The sequence below is a fragment of the Hypomesus nipponensis genome, chromosome 16 (genome assembly GCF_054491055.1).
Source record: "Hypomesus nipponensis isolate SF chromosome 16, ASM5449105v1, whole genome shotgun sequence".
In the NCBI taxonomy this organism is placed as follows: domain Eukaryota; kingdom Metazoa; phylum Chordata; class Actinopteri; order Osmeriformes; family Osmeridae; genus Hypomesus; species Hypomesus nipponensis.
The window spans coordinates 1865001-1884287 of NC_140376.1; the positions used below are offsets into that span (position 1 = coordinate 1865001).

Genomic DNA, 19287 nt, shown 5'->3' on the forward strand with positions numbered 1-19287 from the left:
ATCTTTAACGCTTCCAAACAAATAGAAAAACAACTGAAATAAAATCTGAAATCCTGTTTGTGTTTGTAGTTGTTTAACCTTAACGAATGCAAAAACCAGCCCATTGATACTGGGGATTTTTTTTTTACAGACTTCACAAGTCTGTTTCTCTCAGCCTAGTTGATTTACAGTAGGACACACAGTAACATCATGGAAGGGCTGAGAGAATACAGGCCAGAGCCTTTCTGGGCGGCTCCTGTCTGCATGCTGCAGCTCTGTTCATTAAACACTAATGGATGAAGATGACTCATTCAATATTACCTCCACATCTCATCATCCTCACTCATCCTTTAATACGACTGCCTGCCCCTGCCCTCGCTGCAATATTCGTGGTGTGTGTGAAAGAGAGAGAGAGGGAAGGAGAGCGAGAGACAGGACAAAGGAGATGAGTAGAGAGAGAGAGAGGGGGGGGGACAAAGGAGATGACTCGAGAGAGAGAGAGAGAGAGAGAGAGAGAGAGAGAGAGAGAGAGAGAGAGAGAGAGAGAAAGCAGGTTAAAGAAAGAGAGAGAACAAAAGAGAGAGTATTAAATTACTTTCTATAGTGAGGGATAGCAGAAAGGACTATCAGCATCTAAAGGCCTACTTCATTATTGAATGAATGAATAAAGCCTAATTACATCCAGGGAACATTGAGTCCCCAGTCTCTCAAGTCTCTGAGTACCTCCATGACGATCAGGGAAAAACACACGGCTACTGAGAAGTATATCAGGATTCATCATATCCGTTCCTTTGGGAAGACCCGCCTTGCCAAAGGTGATTGACACAGAACAGATTTGCTGGAACATGATTGGCTGGAAAGTAGAGGGCCACTCCAAAATTAGAAATTGACTTTCCACTGGCTCTCTGTCTGTGTTGCTAAACAACTCTGAGAGGGCCTTAATAGCTACACCACATGGTTATGGCAGGTGTGTAAAAAAATATATAGGGGATTATTTATTTACTCTTACTGAAAAAAATCATGCCTACTGTACCTTTAATAGTAGCTATTGACTTTACGTAAAAAAGGCGACCCCAGTGGCCAAAGCAGGTGTGCAGTGACAGTTTCTCCAGAACCGTGTAGAGCAAGGTGTGATTAATAAGTATTAATCAGTGGAGTGAAAGGTTAGCCTAGACAGGAGCTCACAAGAGCAAGACTGGCTCTACCAAGAACACCAGGGGGATTAAAACATCGATTAGCTTTTACCTCGCTCTGATTTGCTCTGCACAGGTTTTAATGACTCTCCTTTAGGACTTGAGGTGAGTCACAGAGAGGGTATCTATACTCTACATCTAACTGGCCTCTGAAACCTTTTTGTTACCACCCTCGATTTAGTCATCAAGCCTGGGCTAATAATGCTACGATACTGCACTTAGCTAATACTGTACTTAACTTATAATTACATAATTTAGCAACAGGCTAGTAGTGTCTCTGAAGGGATAAACAACTGAAGAGAAACAGCCCCCAACCTCAGCCCTCAGAGACGCACACACACACACACACGCATAAACACATGCACAGCTACTCTTTTTGACCAATCCTACTTTGCTATACTCCCTTCATATCAACTTTACTTAACCTCTCTTTAACACTCCAATTCCCATAGCCATCCTTTCTTCCTCTCTATATTAGTACACACACAGTACACACACAGTACACACACACACACACACAATACACACGTACCTCCTTTCAGCAGAACCTCATTCAGAGCTCTGCTCATCAATTATACAAAGCACAGAATCATGTAAAATTCTCTAAGAACCCTAGCTTCCACCCTTTGTACTTGTGCACCACAGATTGATTAATATTTCATTTGTGCGTGTTTGCGTGTGTGTGTTCGTTTGTGTGTGTGGATGTTAAACAAGTGTTGTGCTGTTCCCTTAACCATCTTCTGTCCCACCATATTAAATAAAAAATCATCTCTGAAAGCCTTTTAGATATCAGCTCCTAAACAGGAAGTCAGGGAGCATGCATATAGGAACTAGCCGCCATTGTTCGCCACTATCAGCTTCCTGTCTAAGGCTTCACCTTAACAGGCTGGCGCAGTCTTACATTTACATTTAGTCATTTAGCAGACGCTCTTGTCCAGATCGACCAAAAGTAAGTACAGGGACATTCCCCCCGAGGCAAGTAGGGTGAAGTGCCTTGCCCAAGGACACAACGTAAATTCCTGGCCAGAAATGAACCGGCAACCTTCTGATTCATAGCCCAATTTCCTAACCGCTCAGCCATCTGACTCCCTCTCTTGCAGAAGGTCAGCTACCGTACAGTAGCTGACGCACATTGAGACAAACTCCATTTCCTGCAACTGTGATTCCTGTGTATGACACAGCCACTTCTGAGCTGGGTAAAATTACGACACAAATTGCAGCGTCTTTGGAATCTCAACTGGGGACCGATGTGACTCTGCTCCCCATGTCTCCTCGCAGGAAATGAACACCCGATAAACATCTGATCCAGTCAAATGCACATTACTCAGACCTTAGATGGTGCGGACAGCGGGTGGTCAGTCAGTGCTGTGGCTCACGCTAGGTGAAGGTCATGAAAAGAAAACAGGGTGTGTTGTATGGCTTACTGGCAGGCTGAAGCAGAGGATGTGCACATGCACGCACACATCAACACGCACACGCAAACACGTCACACGCGTGTTCCCGCGGCTCACCCGCTGAGGACCACGATGAAGTCCATCACGTTCCAGCCGTTCCTCAGGTACGATCCTTTGTGGAACACGAACCCCAGAGCCACGACCTTAATCCCCGCCTCCAAGCAAAACATCCCAATGAAGTAAGGTTCCGTTTTTTCCTGTCAATCAAACAACAGACAAATCAAAACGAGGGGAAACACAGAAAAACATGGTCGAGAGGAGATGACGACGAGGTCACAATGATCACCATGACGATGACGGTCATCTCTGTCGATGACGAGAACAGCCATCACAGCCTTCTGTAAGATGGTACACAGTGTGCTATACCATGCTCACCCTGACCCTAACCCTGAATATCAACATGGCTCAGTCCATGCTGTTGCACCCTGTTGTGGAGCCTTTCGCGGGGCCACCTAAAGGTTAATGGTGGTTCTCTCTCAGTAGGGATCCTATCCCTGATGACGGTGGCTCTGAGAGGGACTTCACTGGTCTCTCTGGGTCAAGTCTCTCTTTGTTAGAAGGTAAACGATTCAAATGACTCAAATTAATAAATTGTTAGCAAGATCTGCAGAAGCCTGATAGCAACTCGTTCATTTGAATCAGGTGTGTTGGAGCAAGGAAACATCTAAAAACGTACAGGACAGTGGGCCCTGAGGACCAGGGTTGAAGACCACTGTTGTAGACCCACAGCTAGGTGGTTGTGAGAAGCAGGGTTGAACACAAGTGAAGCGCAGGGTGTGGTTGTGGTTGTGGAGTCCCTTACCAGCCTCTTGGACATGGGAGTCTTGTCTTCTCCAGGGAGGTGTTGCTCCAGAGCCAGGACGATGCAGTTGGCGATGATGGTAGCCAGGATCATGTATTCAAACGGAGTGTCACCACAGAGTTAAGGTTATCACATTCAAGTGCCACAAAGGTCATGTTATTGACAACATTTAAAATGTTTAATCTATTCACATATTACGTTGTGCGTTACCATTTTACGTCATGCTTTTTTGGGTGTGTGTTAGTCAAGTCAAATCAAGACTTTAACAGACACAGTAACAAACAGGGCATTGTATTTGAGTCCAAACATAGCAGGTTACTGGCAGAGCATGTCTGCTTGCACAGAACAGTGTCTGAGCAAATTGGCCCTCGGGAAACCCTTCTATGACCTGTACTGGTTTAGACGAGCTGAGGTAATTGACCAATTAAAATCCAGATGCTGCATTGACAGGGTTGCTGCCACCCTTTTCATTTATGATGAGCAGCATGTCAGTGCTTCAATCTGATTGGTCCACTCCTGCCCACTGTCTCAAAATGGACAGATGAAACCCTGTTCATGAAATGAAACCCTGTTCATTGATTGGCTGTCACAATGTATTAGATGCTGTCTCCTGCTTCGGTGGTGAACATGCAGTCATGGACACGCACGCGCACACACACACAAACACACACGCACGCACGCGTACACAAACACACACACGAAGGCACCACAGGCACAGCACTATGCAGTTTCTGGATTATTAATTTCTGGACATTAACATTCACACACACTCTCTCTCTCTCTCTCTCTCTCTCTCTCTCTCTCTCTCTCTCTCTCTCTCTCACACACACACACACACACACACTCTCTCTCTCTCTCTCCCTCTCTCTCTCTCTCTCTCTCTCTCTCTCTCACACACACACACACACACACACACACTCTCTCTCTCTCTCTCCCCTCTCTCTCTCTCTCTCTCTCTCACACACACACACACACACACACACACACACTCTCTCTGTCTCTCTCTCTCTCTCTCCCTCTCTCTCTCTCTCTCTCTCTCTCTCTCTCTCACACACACACAGCTGCCTGCCACAGCCCCTACCCCCATCGTTCCAGGGTGATAGTGGCCAGCACAGGGCTGCACGGAGGGAAGAGAGGCTGGAGGATGTGTGGGTGGAGGGTGACCATCATCAGGGCACTTTACTACCAGCTCATACAATAGGGATGGAAGAGAGAGAGAGAGAGAGAGAGAGAGAGAGAGAGAGAGAGAGAGAGAGAGAGAGAGAGAGAGAGAGAAAGAGAGAGAAAGAGAGCGAGAGACAGAGACAAATAGAGAGAGAGAGGGAGAGAGAGAGAGAGAGAGAGAGAGAGAGAGAGAGAGAGAGAGAGAGAGAGAAGAGAGAGAGAAAAGAGAGAGAAAAGAGAGAGAAAGAGAGCGAGAGACAGAGACAAATAGAGAGAGAGAGGGAGCTGGTAGCTGTTGTCTGTAGGGTCAAACAGGGACGTAGTGAGAAGAGGAGGTAAACTCTGTTCTCTGTGTCTCACCTGGGACCTTAACATATAACACCTCTCACTTCCCTCTCTGTGGTGGTCTCTCTACCCTCCTCTCCACACACAGCATCCCTGATGGCAGCAGATCAGTGGTCCTGTGAAACCATCCAGAGCTGAGGGGACTTACACTCATGCTACGCCACGCCGTAGTCTGGGTGTCTGGGTAAGGGGTGTCTGGGTGTCTGGGTAAGGGGTGTCTGGGTGTCTGGGTAAGGGGTGTCTGGGTAAAGGGTGTCTGGGTAAGGGGTAAGGGGTGTCTGGGTAAGGGGTAAGGGGTGTCTGGGTAAGGGGTAAGGGGTGTCTGGGTAAGGGGTGTCTGGGTAAGGGGTGTCTGGGTAAGGGGTAAGGGGTGTCTGGGTAAGGGGTGTCTGGGTAAGGGGTGTCTGGGTAAGGGGTGTCTGGGTAAGGGGTGTCTGGGTGTCTGGGTAAGGGGTGTCTGGGTAAGGGGTGTCTGGGTAAGGGGTAAGGGGTGTCTGGGTAAGGGGTGTCTGGGTAAGGGGTGTCTGGGTGTCTGGGTAAGGGGTGTCTGGGTAAGGGGTGTCTGGGTAAGGGGTAAGGGGTGTCTGGGTAAGGGGTGTCTGGGTAAGGGGTGTCTGGGTGTCTGGGTAAGGGGTGTCTGGGTGTCTGGGTAAGGGGTGTCTGGGTAAAGGGTGTCTGGGTAAGGGGTAAGGGGTGTCTGGGTAAGGGGTGTCTGGGTAAGGGGTGTCTGGGTGTCTGGGTAAGGGGTGTCTGGGTGTCTGGGTAAGGGGTGTCTGGGTGTCTGGGTAAGGGGTGTCTGGGTAAGGGGTGTCTGGGTGTCTGGGTAAGGGGTGTCTGGGTGTCTGGGTAAGGGGTGTCTGGGTGTCTGGGTAAGGGGTGTCTGGGTAAGGGGTGTCTGGGTGTCTGGGTAAGGGGTGTCTGGGTAAGGGGTGTCTGGGTGTCTGGGTAAGGGGTGTCTGGGTGTCTGGGTAAGGGGTGTCTGGGTGTCTGGGTAAGGGGTGTCTGGGTGTCTGGGTAAGGGGTGTCTGGGTGTCTGGGCCAGCAGCACTGACAGATGACTTAATCAACAAACCTCAAGGCTTTTCATGCAGCTCTGTTTCATTTCACTTAAGTAAAAAGAAAACACAGGGAAGACATCAATAAATAACAAACATCCTGTCAAAGCCCGCCGAGAGAGAGACAGAGAGAGAAGGGAAGAACTGAAACAGAGTTAAAAAAAAGCGAGGGAGGAAGAGAGAGACAGGGAGAGAGACAGAGGGGGAGAAAGACAGAGGGAGAGAGAGAGAGGCAGAGAGAGAGAGAGAGAGAGAGAGAGAGAGAGAGGGAGAGGGAGGGAGAGGGAGAGGGAGAGGGAGAGAGAGAGAGAGAGAGAGAGAGAGAGAGAGAGAGAGAGAGAGAGAGAGAGAGAGAGAGGTATCCACGGCAACAGGCTCTTTCCAGCCAAAAGTCAGCTCTATCAGACAGTTATTGGGCAGCGGATCTATGGCATGTCACATACACACACACACACACACACACACCTGGTGATGTATCCAGTGAGTCAAGCCCTCAGAAGTAATTAACACACATGAATGTTAAACACTGTGACAGAGCCAGGTGTGGACGGTGATAAGACCGATGTGATGTCTTGAGAGACTCGCCGCCTGTAAGTCACTCCTGGGTCTACCGCTCCACTGACACTGCTGCAGCAAGTTGGTTTGTCTGTTTGAATGTGTGTGTGTGTGTGTGTTTCTCATAGATACCATTTCTCATAGGTCACCTGTCCCCATTTGGGTCTACCGGTGCATCAACAGTGTCAGCGTCAGACACTACTGCAGTGTGTGTGTGTGTGTGTGCGTGTGCGCGTGTGCGTGTGCGTGTGTGTGTGTGTGTGTGTCACCTGGGTCCCATCTCCCATCGGCTCCACTTTAACACCACGCTGCTGAAACGCAGCTTGTTGTCTATAATCAGAAGAATCCATTCAGGGTCAGATCTAGAGGAGGGATTCCACAGTGAATATATGGTAAACCTCAGATTAATTTAATCCCGGAATAACAGGCAAATGTTGTGTAACCGTGAGATGAAGAAACTTTTCAGGGGACGGTGTGTGTATGTGTATGTGTGTGTGTGTGTGTGTGTGACAGCATGAGTCACCGTGACGACCATCTGAGCCTGAATTGGCTCCTCAAACGAGACTTGGGGTAAAAATAGAACCCCAGATAGATGGGACCCTGCATCTGCAAACCCACCGAGATGGGATCCCGCACCTCATTAAACACACACACACACACACACACACACACACTCAGGCACACACACTTGTTCTCTCACATTTACACACGCACAAACCCCTCACTATCTCACACACACACAGTCTAACATCTAGATTCACACACAGACTCACATTCTCTCTCTCTCTCTCCCTCTCGCTCTCTCTCTCTCTCTCTCTCTCACACACGCACACACACACACACAAACAGTAGAGGCGAAGTTAACGACAGGAGAGGCAGGCTAGGTGATGGCGGTGGAGTGGTGCAGAGGTGTGACGAGACACACACACACACACACAGAGCACAGAGCACAGGATCTAAACAAGCAGAGACAGACAGACTTCTAGAACTCGTGATTTGACACAAGAGAATCACTTCTTCATCAGGTGGTTCTCCACAGCAGGGCAGTGCTTCTGATCACACTGCCCTCTCTCTCAATTCACCACAAAACACTTCAAACTGAACGTCTATCACTGTCTTCAGTAAATAAACGTACAGAAGATACGCTTGTCTTATTTGTTGTGAGAGAGAATTATGCTCTGATTATCTAAGAGAACTTTATTCAGACTAGGACTGCTCGGAGCCAGGGAGGTGATTGACGAGCAGGGCAGACTAGGAGAGCTGGCGATGGATGTAGACATCACTCAGCTCTGTACACAAGCACCTGCAAGGGCAGACCAAGATGGTGGCGCCTGATGAAGTGTGTCATGGGAAATGGAGTCTGATTTGTAGTCCTGTTTCCGTAGGGAGCGGTGATGTAAGGGGAGAGGGAGAGAAGCGAGGGTCAGTTCGACATGTCCTACAGTTGTCTGTCCTGCTACCAACACCAGCATGCAAACTCTCTCTCCCTCACTCTCTCCCTCTTTCTCTCCCTCACTCTCTCCCTCACTCTCTACCTCACTCTCTCCATCACTCTCTCCCTCAGTCTCCCTCTCTCTCCCTCTCTCTCTCCCTCAATCTCCCTCTCTCTCTTCCTCTGTCTTTCTTTTCACTTTCACCGTCTTTCTCTCTAATCACACACATTTTCTGTTTCATTCTTCACCTCTCTTCCTCAACTCTTCTCTCTTTCACTGTGTGTCTCCTCTCCCTCCCACTTTCTTTTTACTTCACCTGCGTTGTCATATTCCTTTCTCTCACTTTGTCTTGCATGTTCTCTCTCATGCTATCAACGTAACAACCGAAGCCTTCAAACTTCTATTTGTCCTTCACGCCAGCTATCTTTTTCCTTCTCTTCAGGTGCTTATGGAAAATAACTTTCCATCACGTTCTGAGTGGACACCTGCTTCCTTTTCACACCGTTGATGAAATGAACCCTTGCCAACACAATCAATTATTCACCGCTACGCCTGCACTGTGGGACACCTCCAGTGAGGATCAGACAGGGGGAGCAGCTGCTCTGCCTCCCCAGGCCCCCTGAACCCACCCTGGGCTCCAGTCTTCATTAGTACCCCTCCTTTCCTCCAACCTCCACCCAGCTTCCCCCACCTCTGGCAGGGCTGGTTAGACTCTCACCACTCCCCTCCCCATGTGGGGGTGTTGTCTCCAGCGCTCCATCCCCTCCTTCCCCCGGAAGCTCCCAGAGATAAAACCCTCATCGATCACTGCCTTTAATTGAGCTCTCAAAAACATAAAGAGGCACTTATGGCGAGAGTGTCAGCGTGTTGGTCTCACTACATGAGTGTGACCTTTTGGAGATGTCATGCAACAATTGTGAGCGTGTGTGAGTGTGTGTGTGTGGGTGTGTATGTGTGTGTGTGAGTGTGTGTGTGGGTGTGTATGTGGGTCGAGTGATTATGGGGGTGTGCCAGTCGTTTACAGATTACTGGTGTGTCTGTGAGAGTGTGTGTTCATTGTTATATGTGTGTAGTGAGTGTGTGTGTGTGAGAGAGAGCGAGAGAGAGAGCGAGAGAGAGAGAGAGAGAGAGCGAGAGAGAGAGAGCGAAAGAGAGACAGAGAGAGAGAGAGAGTCCGTCTGCACTGCCATACTGGACAGCATCTGTGCCGTCAATAACACCCATGTGTTCACCATGTCACCTACTTCACCAACTGCTCCCCCCCCCCACTCCACCCACCCCACCGTGTCCTTCCAGCGAAACCAGATCCTCGTTACAACACACCCCCCAGCACGCTGATCAGACATCATTACACCCTAATGTCTGCTAATCCACTCCGCTAATCACACCCATCAGGACACTGGACACCCAACATCCAGCAGAATCACATGACCTCACAGAATCACATGATCTCACAGCTTCACAAGACCTCACAGAATCACATGATCTCACAGCTTCACAAGACCTCACAGCTTCACATGACCTCACAGCTTCACATGACCTCACAGCTTCACATGACCTCACAGCTTAACATGACCTCACAGCTTCACATGACCTCACAGCTTAACATGACCTCACAGCATCACAAGACCTCACAGCTTCACATGACCTCACAGCTTAACATGACCTCACAGCTTCACATGACCTCACAGCAGGGAGGTCACCTGCACCCAGGTGAAGGAGGGGGGTCACCTGTGTCAGGGAGGAGACAGGTGGACGTGACAGGATCCCTCTCCAACCCTCTGATCTGATCTCCATCTCTTTGTGTTCCTTCGCTCTCTCTCCCTTTCTCAGACACACCCTCCCTCCCATCCTCTCTCTCACCCCATTTTCTCGCTCATGCTCTCTGTCTCTCTTTCACAAACACATTATCTCTTGTTATCTCTTAATCTCTCTCTTTCCATCTCTTTTCTCTCCCTGTCCTTCTCCAAAATTGAAAATTGATTAAGTTAACATTCTTGATTGATCCCCCCTTATTGGTGGGCACGAGTCCTTGTTTAATTCAATCAGTCCTATCATAGCAGGACAGTGTGATAGATCTGACTGTCACCTCAGAACCAGGGCTTTATCAGTCCCTAGACCCGCCTCTCTGGACTCAACTCGTCACCATAGGCCTGTGAGTCATGACGGACAGGTGAATCATCCACCCAGATCAAACCACAGGGGGTGGGGTTGTAGGACTACCCGACAACTTCACACACACCTGCCGTTATGATGTTGTCAGGACTTACAGATTTGATAACATCCCAACAACTCAAATGCAGCTCCGGAACTTTTTAACCAAGTCAGTTGTTTTCTGTAAAGCCACAATTAAACGGAAGAACAAAGCAGAAAATGGTTCCAGCTCTATGTGTGTGTGTGTGTGTGTGCGTGTGCTTTAGTACCTGTGTAATTTGTTAGTGCTTAAGTGCCTATGTGTATGCGCTTGTGTCTGTGTGCAAGTAATTAGTAAGATCAAAAGCAGAAAACAGTACCAGGTCTTTGTGTGTGTTAGTGTACATGAGTGTGTGTGTGTATGCTTAAGTACCTGTGTGCGCGTGTGTGTACTGTGAGTGCGAGTGTGTGCTGTGTGTGTACTGTAAGTGTGTGTGTGTTTTGGAGGATGGGTTGTGATGGCCGAGTGTTTCAATCGGAGCAGCTGAAACGGACGAGAATACGGCGCTCTCTGTGGCTCTGTCCATGGTGCTGAACCCCTGAGATTGCACTGTCAACGATTTACAGTCACGGAAACGTCACAGTTTGTAACGTGTTACATTATCGATGCACAACAAACTTTGGAAACGGTATTTGGGCGTGGGCGTGTGCGTGTGTGTTGTTACACACTTTACCCTGTGGACCAAAAGGATATGGCCACTCTATAACCTTCTTGGCATACTTCCGCACCATGTTGTCCTCCCCGAAGATGAAGAGAGATCGGTTGACGGTAAAACAGTTCTGTCTGACCGGTATGGGGTTATACAAGGCCATGGTGCGTGCTCGTTGCGCTTTGGTCTGCTTGAAGGCGGGTGAGATGCCACCTGTGGACACGGCCGGTCCATCCCGGTTGCGGTTGCGCTCGGAGCCTCCATCCCCGGAGACCAGCAAACCGGGAACGTCATCTCCGAACCGGGCCATTCTGCAGGAAGCAAGCAGAACAGTTACGGTTAGGTTAGCGCGTGCAAGACAGGGCGGGGTGGAAAAACAACCGACGATAAAACTGCAAATGTGCTTTGTTTTAGTCCATCGTTACGAAATAATTTCAGGTTCACACTGACTGAATAGCAGCCTTCTCAGTAAAGTTATGTTTTTGTTACCTTGACTTTAAGCGTTAGAAAACAAGAACTGTCACGTCCCCAACCTCGAACAGAGGTTACCGTCGTTTTCACATCCAAGATGTAAACCCAGACGCAAGTAGTCAGGGGGAAAAAATCGTCTCAAATGTTATATGTAAAGAAGTGAAAACAAAAAAGCTTTAAAAAAAAATCCTCATCTAAGATCCATTGTCAGTTATCTCCATCCAAACCTCTTCAACGTAAACACCACACTAAGTCTCGTCTCTGGGAGATGTTCTCATGAGAGAGAAAAAAACGAGCTTTTTGTACGAGTCCACTGGTTGCTGCATGAACCGTCCACTGACTTGTGAGAATAGCTTCTTTTTATTCCCGCCCTTATTCTTCTCTCCTTTATTTCACATCGGGGATGCATAAGAAACATGTTCCCACCGCAAATAATCAGCCCTCAAACTTTCCTTAAATCTTGTTCGGGTTGTCTTTGCGGCGCGTCGACGAGCAACAAGCTCTAACCTCGTCAACTCAAACTGACTGAAAAGGAGATCCTTTCGGCGCGCTCGTCCCCTTCGCCAGCGTGTTTAACACAGATATACCTCTGCACATTGGCGACTACACATGCAACTGGTCCGCATTTCCTCCTCTCATCAAGAGGGCTCTAAACCCACATTTAAGAATTGCAACACGTATGTATTTTTGTCTTGCAATGTATTTGTGGAGGATGTAATTGATCTGGAGTACGTTAACAAAAGGTCGGAAAAAAACAACATCCAGTAGCCTAGGAAACCATGCCGTGACATTAATCACAAGTGCCTTGTAATAAACTCAGATCTTTCAACCTGTTAATAGACGTTGTTTGACTAAGATGTTAGGACTTGTGTTCCTCAGACTGAACGAGGGGTCGGTTAGCTATTCCGGTTGCTGGAGTAGCCTGCTGGACGGTAGTGAAACCCGGTCACGCCTAAAAACGTTGCAAGACAAACACCTGTTAACAGTCATTGCACGACACCGATCCGAGGCACGCACGCTCTCTTTCTGGTGCATGACGATCAGAAGCCGTCGTTCTGACTAGAGTTGTTTTGCCCAGGTCAAAGTTGTTGTTCCAAGCAATGGGAAGAAGACGAGACGACATCTTCAACGAAAATAAATTGTTAATTTAACCGCTCTGGGCGATGGACTCGCTTCTCAGAAACCACAAACAAATGAGAACTAAGTGCAACTTCCCTAACACAAACGAGTGGTTTTCAGACACATCGACAGGTCTTTCACCTTCAAAACTAAGCAATTAATTGTTGCACAGTAGAACTGATTAAATATCACAAATCAGTTATCATCACAATTAAGTGTACAGGCATGCAACACCACCAATCAAGTGTAACAAATCCCAAGATAAAATAACAGTATCAACAATAATTCAGTTTAGCACTCCTTGTAAAGTATCATATCCCCTGGACATAGTTCTGTTTTAGGGATTGTGAAATAATCTGGTATTGGGTCATTTAATTTTTCCTAATCTAAGAGTGCATGTGATTGGGGAGGAGGGAGGAACAAAGAGACACGGAAGAGGACAGAGGAGACACAGACATCTTTAGATCCTTATTTAAAGTGGAAACCGTCCCTGTGAGACCAATTGGCACCCAAAGCAGGAGAAGTTAACGTCTATGAGGAAGCCAGTGATCCAGTGATCGACTGGGCGTGAGAAGAAAGGATGGAGGTCATTAAAGAGACATCAGTGAAAGAGGAGGAGATGGGGGAGGGCGGAGGATAAAAATAGAGACACACACCTCTTCTGTTCAACCCTCTGTCAGGTCAGAGAGAGAAATGACAGTAGGACATTCTATCATTTCCTTTTTCCCTCTCATCTGCTGAGGAGGCTTCCTCCTGTCGTTCCTAGAGATAAAGGGAGAGGTAGTGGAGGATTTTTATAGCCTCTGGCCGTTTCCTCCAGGTGCCCTCAGCTGTTGTGTGTGCTGACGTCCCCCCACCCAAAGCCAGCTCCCAGCCCAGGCTCACCCTCCTTCCTGGAAGATGTCACGGCAACCTGGCTGCCAAAGGAGCACCGTCACCGCTCACCTGCTACCATGGGGGAGGGGGTCGTGCCAATCAGGAGGGGGTCTCTGGGTTCCTGTGTGTGTCTCACTGTGTGTCTGTGTATCCTTGCTTGTAAGTGAGTGTGTGTGTATGTGTGCGAGTTGGTGTTGGTGTGTCAGTCCTTAAGTGTGCATATGTGTCTGTGTGTGTGAGCCCTTGTGTTTCAGTATGAGTGCGTGCGTGTGAGTCCTTGTGTGTAAGTGTGTCAGTCCTTAAGTGTGTGTACGTGTGTGTCTTTGTGTTTCAATGTGAGTGTGTGTGTGTGTCCTTGTGTTTTAGTATGAGTGTGTGTGTGAGTCCTTGTGTTTCAGTGTGAGTCTACAGAGACTAAATCAATAAGGGAGTGTGTGTATGTGTGTGTGCACGTGTGTCAGTGTGCGAGCGAGAGAGGCCTTTATCCCTTTGACCATGTGCTTTGGTGACATGTCACCACCAGTTCATATTGGGCTGAATGCAAGCGATGACGAGCAGGACAGAAGCTTTCATAACCCAGATATATAAGGCAGTGAGGCTCAGCTGTGGCAGGGCAACTGTCAGCCACTTGCAGATCCCACCTCCCAACTCAAACTACCACCTGGAGACAGAGTTACTTTGCAGACCGGTTAGCTGTGTTGACATACTCCTCGCCACCCCTGGCCCCAGAGGAGTCTGGGTAATGTCAGGGTGTGATGTTGACGTTTTTCCCCAGGTGGATCAGAGCTCTGATTGGGTGTGACTGTCTCTGCTGCAGCGATTTACACAACTAATGAACAACCGAGGAGTAGGGTGACTCCCAGCGCTCTCTCTCGCTCTCTCTCGCTCTCTTTCGGATTTTCACTGTATTTTTCTCTTTCTGGATCTATCTCTCTTTTTCTCTCCTTCTCTTTCACCAGCTCAATTGCTTGCCTACTTGTCATCTTAACAGTAGTTTCCATAGCGACAGGGCATCATTGAATGGCTGATTTGTCCTCCTACTTGCAAATACACAGTCCCCCTCACCCCTCCTCCTCTCCTCCCCGCTCCTCTCCTCCTCCCCTCCCATTCTGCTTTCCTTTGAATCATCAGGAGCAGTTTGGTTTACCTCATGCTGTGTGCTCTGACTAAACCTCACCCTCCACCTTTCCAGACCTCCACCCGAGTCATAGTTCCCCTCACACCCAGCGCTGCTGCTCAGCCACCGGCTGGGCTTGACACACCTCTCCCCTAGCCAGGACCACCATGCCAGGCCTTGCCCAGCATGCTGGTCCACAGCAATAAGGAAACTTCTCCGAAATGACGTGTCATACCTTGTCTTGCCCATGTCTTTGATTACATAACCTTACGATGTCCTTGTTCTGCAAATTGTGACAATCATGTAGGTAAATCAATGGAATAGCTCCTCAGCGGGTCGCTCTGAGTGTTACTGTGCCCTTTGATCTGATTTGACCAATCTGGCTTCGACAAAACCGTGGCACATAATCTGCCTGTATTGTGAGGGATGGAGGGAGGCGTGGGTCAGAGGCATGGGGATAAAGATGGGAGGGAGGAAGAGAGAGAAGAAGAGAGACAGTGTCAGTGAGAGGGGGGCGCAGGCTCAGGAAGAGTGGCGAGGGAGAAGTGGTGAGAGCGGGATGAGAGAAGTAAGGCTGGGGAGGAGAAGAGAGAGAGGGAGGGAGAGAAGGAGGGAGGGCTAGGGGGAGGGCTAGGGGGGAGGGAGGGAGAGGACAGAGGTGTGGACTGAGCAGACAGGCAGCATGTGGTATAAAACGTCGAGATCCGAGCCAAGCCATTGATGTTGTGCTGTGAATGGGCGTATCTGTTTATTTATGGCATCATTGTCATGGTAATGCGAGAATCCTCGGAGTGCCCGGTCAGTATTATTCAGCCTAGCAGACTGCTGGGGCAGGGCGGCATGAGGCATGCGCCACAGAGACAACAGGCACCAGACGCCTGGGGGTCAGTCAGGGTTAAAAAGAAATCTGTCGTCTGATTTATATTGACTCAGTAGTAGACAAGTGAATTTCAATTATCCAGATCGAGACCAGAATCCGAATGAAATTCAACATTCCAACCTGCTTCAATTAGTCCAATCAGGGCCTGTCTCTCTATCAGAAGTTAGAGGAGATAGCATGCCGTGTGTCAGATTGCTGAACGGTTAGGGAGTCGGGCTATTAATCAGAATGTTGTTGGTTCAATTCCCGGCCGTGCAAAATGACGTTGTGTCCTTGGGCAAGGCACTTTACCCTACTTGCCTTGGGGAGAATGTCCCTGTACTTACTGTAAGTCGCTCTGGATAAAAGCGTCTCTTAAATGACTAAATGTGTGTGTGTGTGTATACTCGTGTGTGTGTGTGTGTTTACTCCTATGTCTGTGTTTACTTGTGTGTGTGTTTTTGTCGACAGCACCGCAGCCCTTTATCCCAGCCCAGATTCCAACACTAAAGTGTTTTCTTTGCACTGTTACCTAGCAACAGGAGTACCCTGCTCCCCAAGTCGTATCAAGCAGTTAGTGTGACTCCTGTTTATGTTACACGCTAACAACACGCTAACAACACGCTAACAACATACATATAAACACAGTCCAATTCAACCAGACGTGTCTTCATGGCTGATGCTTTTGTTTCTTTCTGTAATCTTTTGAGGGGGTGTTTCTGTGTTTCATGACAGTATGAGAGAGACAGGAAAAGGGGGGCGGGAGAGATGACTCGTCAGGAATGGCCCCGGGTTGGAATCGAACCTGGGCCTCTGCATATGTGGTATGCGAGGCATGAAGGTGTTCTGTTCATACCAGGTGAACCACTGGAACGATCCGTGTTTGCGCTGAGGGAGGTGGAGCAGGGAATGGCTGCCCACGTGTGCGTGACAGGGAGCCTTACCGTACCGACAAACTGCCTGTCGCAAGACATGAACGTCTCACACACATTCATGAGACGTACAGAAGAGAGCCAGCAGGGGTTAGGGTGAAGTGGGGCCTGAATTAAACAAGTCATGTTGTGGTTCTTAAGGACATCTGCAATTTTCTCAGTTAGTTTTTTTTTTTTTACTGTTGTTCGACTGTGCTGTGAATGGCTTTAGCTCCTTTTGCGCGACATACGGTGAGACTCATCAAGGTTGACGTGAATGAGGCGTCACTACGGGACAAGCATCTGGTCATCAGGCTGCTGGACAGCTGCTGCCCCCTTGTGGAAGAACTGAAGTCCTACATGAAAAATAGCCATACTACAGTGAGCTATGTGAGTGAAGATTAAAGAATGGTTCTCTCATTGACATTTAGTTTTAGGTTCCCAGTAATTGTAAAAGATGAAAGGAGATTATTAGATGGAAATACCCAAAACTCATAACAGTCTTTAGTAAAACAGATATTTTGCCCTGGGGAAATAAAAAGGGAAAATATTACCTGCCGAGTTAAGACCGACATGAAAGAATATAAATGGTTAGCAGTCGGTATATGTAAAAAATTCCATGAATAAACGATTTACAATGGGAGGGGTGAGGCCGCGGTACTGCGTCAGCTGTTAACGTTTTAGATTAAACAATTCATCCGTCTGTGGGATGAAACGCCCCAGAGTGAGTGAAGGGAACGCTAATGCTAGGCACAGCGGATCAATACAGGCCTCAGTGGAGCAGCGCTGAATTGATCCTGGATGTGCTGATCACCCCCTCAGGATGGGAGGGGAGGAGGAGAGGAGAAGAAGGGAGGATGGAAGGGGTGAGGTGGGGAAGAGGAGAAGAGGGGAGGGGTGAGGTGGGGAAGAGGGGAGGGGAGGGGAGGGGAAGAGGGGAGGGGAGGGGAGGGGAGGGGAGGGGAGGGGAGGGGAGGGGAGGGGAGGGGAGGGGAGGGGAGGGGAGGGGAGGGGAGGGGAGGGGAGGGGAGGGGAGGGGAGGGGAGGGGAGGGGAGGGGGGGAAGAGGACAGGAGAGGAGAAGAGGAGAGGAGGGGAGGGGAAGAGGAGAAAAGGAGAGGAGGGGAGGAGGAGAAGAGAGGAGGTGAGGGGAAGAGGAGAAACCAGACAGAGCAGCGAGGCAGAGACATATTTGATCAGGGGACTCAGACAGAGAGGAGGAAAAGAGTAGATGAGCAAACGAAGGATAGAAAGAGAGAGTAATAATGAGAGAAAGAGAGAAGGAGAGGGGGGTGTAAACTCTAGAGACTAGTGCTTCTCTGCCAGAGTTTAGGAATTCTCCCACTCTCTCCTCCCACTTTACAACTGTTGCTCTATCTCGCTTTATCTCTCTCTCTCTCTTTATATCTGCCTCTCGCTTTATCTCTCTCTCTCTCTTTATATCTGCCTCTCGCTTTATCTCTCTCTCTCTCACACACACACACACCGACTAATACCTAATCATCTACGACCTCTGGTGGGTCATTGTACATGGTGAGTCTGGCAGTAATGAACAACTGATTGGAGTTTGAACCTGAACCATCTCCTGGCTCTCACATCCTAGCACCCTCAACCACAACCAGACACACTCTTTACTGTAATGATGTCTGACGACAGCCCAAGCCCTGGCTGGTGAGGTCATGACACGTGTCATCAGAAAGCGCCTTTCATGGGAGATTTGATGCAGTGGATGGAAGGATTACTTGGATGTGATGAGCAGATCATATGAAACACAAGGGCTCACTTGCACACATTCAAACCCGCCTTCGCACAATATTATACACACTCTCTCTGTCACAGCACACTGAGGCAAACGCACACACACACAACCACACACACACAAACAACCACGCACACACACACAACCACACACACACAACCACACACACACACACAACCACACACACACAGCTCTGATGGGTTCTCAAGTGAAGTCCTCTCAATGCATCTGGCCAATCAACCAATGAGATTAACACGAGCGGCAACATTCTCCCAGTCACCAATTACTGAACAGTAATGATCTGACTTCCTATTAGCAGAAACACTTCCCTTACAAATCTATCACCCACCTTGGGTTTACAAATGAACATGACAATTCTTCTTCAATCTTTCTATATCCTCACGCCAATTCACCCAGCTGAAATCACAAATTATTTAGTGTATTTTTACAACATTTATTGTTTCATATATCGAGGCCAGGGAATCTTAAGACCACTTTGTGTGACTGCAGTTCCTGTTCTGTCCCCTAGAGGGTGATGAGGCACTGCAGGGATGCAGGAGGGCTGATGAAAAGGTGCTGATGGGGTTTGCTCACAACCTGCCTCAGCGATCTGTCAAAACAGCTCCCCAGAGCGGCCTGCATCATCGGACCCCAGCAGGGGGACCCTGGCTGTGACTTTGTCCCTTGGTAAGCACACACACAAACACCCAAACACCTTCAAAAGCACACAACAACACACACATGCGTGAACACACACATGAAACAAGGGATGGAGGCAGATCTTGAAGAAGTGATGAACAGCAGCCCACACCTAAATACAAAAACACATCGTCCTGCGACTAGGTAGACAGGGCTGGCTGTGATGCCCTCTGGGCAGACAGGCCTGGCAGTGATGCCGTCTGGACAGACAGGGCTGGCTGTGATGCCCTCTGGACAGACAGGGCTGGCTGTGATGCCCTCTGGGCAGACAGGCCTGGCTGTGATGCCCTCTGGACAGACAGGGCTGGCAGTGATGCCCTCTGGGCAGACAGGGCTGGCTGTGATGCCCTCTGGACAGACAGGGCTGGCAGTGATGCCCTCTGGGCAGACAGGGCTGGCAGTGATGCCCTCTGGACAGACAGGGCTGGCAGTGATGCCCTCTGGGCAGACAGGGCTGGCAGTGATGCCCTCTGGGCAGACAGGGCTGGCAGTGATGCCCTCTGGGCAGACAGGGCTGGCTGTGATGCCCTCTGGACAGACAGGGCTGGCAGTGATGCCCTCTGGGCAGACAGGCCTGGCTGTGATGCCCTCTGGGCAGACAGGCCTGGCAGTGATGCCCTCTGGACAGACAGGGCTGGCAGTGATGCCCTCTGG

General features: G+C 49.0%; 1 protein-coding gene across 1 annotated transcript in view; it reads right to left on the reverse strand.

Moving 5' to 3' along the window:
• Nucleotides 1-12017, reverse strand: part of cacna1ea (calcium channel, voltage-dependent, R type, alpha 1E subunit a) — a 57269-nt gene extending 45252 nt beyond the window's left edge. The window contains exons 1-4 of the mRNA XM_084675438.1: nucleotides 11313-12017; nucleotides 10868-11134; nucleotides 3429-3534; nucleotides 2684-2823 (exon numbers count right to left, since the gene is read on the reverse strand). Coding sequence (XP_084531564.1) covers nucleotides 2684-2823; nucleotides 3429-3534; nucleotides 10868-11133 — 512 coding nt within the window. The 5' untranslated portion in view covers nucleotide 11134; nucleotides 11313-12017. The remainder of the gene's footprint in view (nucleotides 1-2683; nucleotides 2824-3428; nucleotides 3535-10867; nucleotides 11135-11312) is intronic.
• Nucleotides 12018-19287: the final 7270 nt, after the last annotated feature.